The sequence below is a fragment of the Gracilinanus agilis genome, unplaced genomic scaffold (genome assembly GCF_016433145.1).
Source record: "Gracilinanus agilis isolate LMUSP501 unplaced genomic scaffold, AgileGrace unplaced_scaffold59911, whole genome shotgun sequence".
In the NCBI taxonomy this organism is placed as follows: domain Eukaryota; kingdom Metazoa; phylum Chordata; class Mammalia; order Didelphimorphia; family Didelphidae; genus Gracilinanus; species Gracilinanus agilis.
In genome coordinates this window covers 1-1,135 of record NW_025395321.1, presented here as the reverse complement: position 1 = coordinate 1,135, position 1,135 = coordinate 1, and the positions used below count along the sequence as shown (strand labels likewise).

Genomic DNA, 1,135 nt, shown 5'->3' with positions numbered 1-1,135 from the left:
AATGAAGGTGAAAAACAAACAAGAAATGGCAGCTACCGAGATGACAAGGTAGAGTGTGAGGCTGGAGTCTTTAAGGTCATCTGGTGTTTCCAGATTGCTGAGCTCAGAAAGGATCTCAGGAATGCTGTCAGCAACAGCTATAGTGATAGTGACAGTTGCAGACAGGGGGGGCTCCCCATTATCTGTCACTGCCACTATGAGATTCTGCTTGAGGGTATCTTTGTCCAAGAATGCCCGAAGGGTCCTGATCTCCCCTGAGTGCAGACCTACTGAAAAGAGTCCAGGCTCTGTGGCCTTGAGCAGATGGTAGGACAGCCAGGCATTCTGGCCAGAGTCTGCATCCACCGCCACCACCTTGGTCACCAGGTAGCCTGGCTCTGCAGAGCGTGGGGCAAGCTCCACTCCACTGGAGCCATCTGTGGGGAAGGCAGGGTACAGGATTTCTGGAGCATTGTCATTCTGATCCAGGATGAACAGAGTCAGGGACACACTGCTGCTGAGAGGAGGGTCCCCAGAATCCCTGGCTATCACTCCTAACTTCAGTTCTCGGAACTGTTCATAATCAAAGGAACACAGAGCATAGAGGACACCAGTTTCAGAGTTAATGGAGACAATGGAAGAGAGAGATGCACTGTGTACTGAGTCGTCTGCAATGGAGTAAGAGACATGACCATTCTCCCCAATGTCGGAGTCGTGAGCAGTCAGAGAGTAAATGGAAGTTCCCCTAGGATTGTTCTCCATGATATAGGCTGAGTAGACTGTCTGGATGAAGGCTGGGGGGTTGTCGTTGATGTCTTCTATGTGCAGGGAGATGTGAGTGTCAGTGGAGAGAGGGGGATTTCCCCTATCTGTGACTCTCACGGTGATGTTATGCATGGAGACCTCCTCCCTATCCAGGGCTTTATCAGTCACCAAACTATAATAATTTCCATAGGACTTTTCAAGTTTGAAAGGCAGATGTTCTGGGATGGAGCAGGTGACCTGGCCATTCTCCCCAGAATCTTTGTCGTGCACATTGAAAAGGGCAATCATAGCCCCAGCAGAAGAATTTTCGGAGATTGAGCTGGTGGCAGAGGTGATGGTGACATCGGGAGCGTTGTCATTCACATCCAGTATTGTGACTAGAACTTTGGCT

General features: G+C 50.0%; 1 protein-coding gene across 1 annotated transcript; it reads right to left on the bottom strand.

Moving 5' to 3' along the window:
* Nucleotides 1-3: 3 nt before the first annotated feature.
* LOC123256507 (protocadherin gamma-A12-like) lies at nt 4-1,131 on the bottom strand (the record flags this gene model as incomplete). Its single annotated transcript, XM_044685107.1, has 1 exon — nt 4-1,131. A coding segment is annotated over one exon (1,128 nt), but the record flags the coding sequence as incomplete, so codon positions are not given.
* Nucleotides 1,132-1,135: the final 4 nt, after the last annotated feature.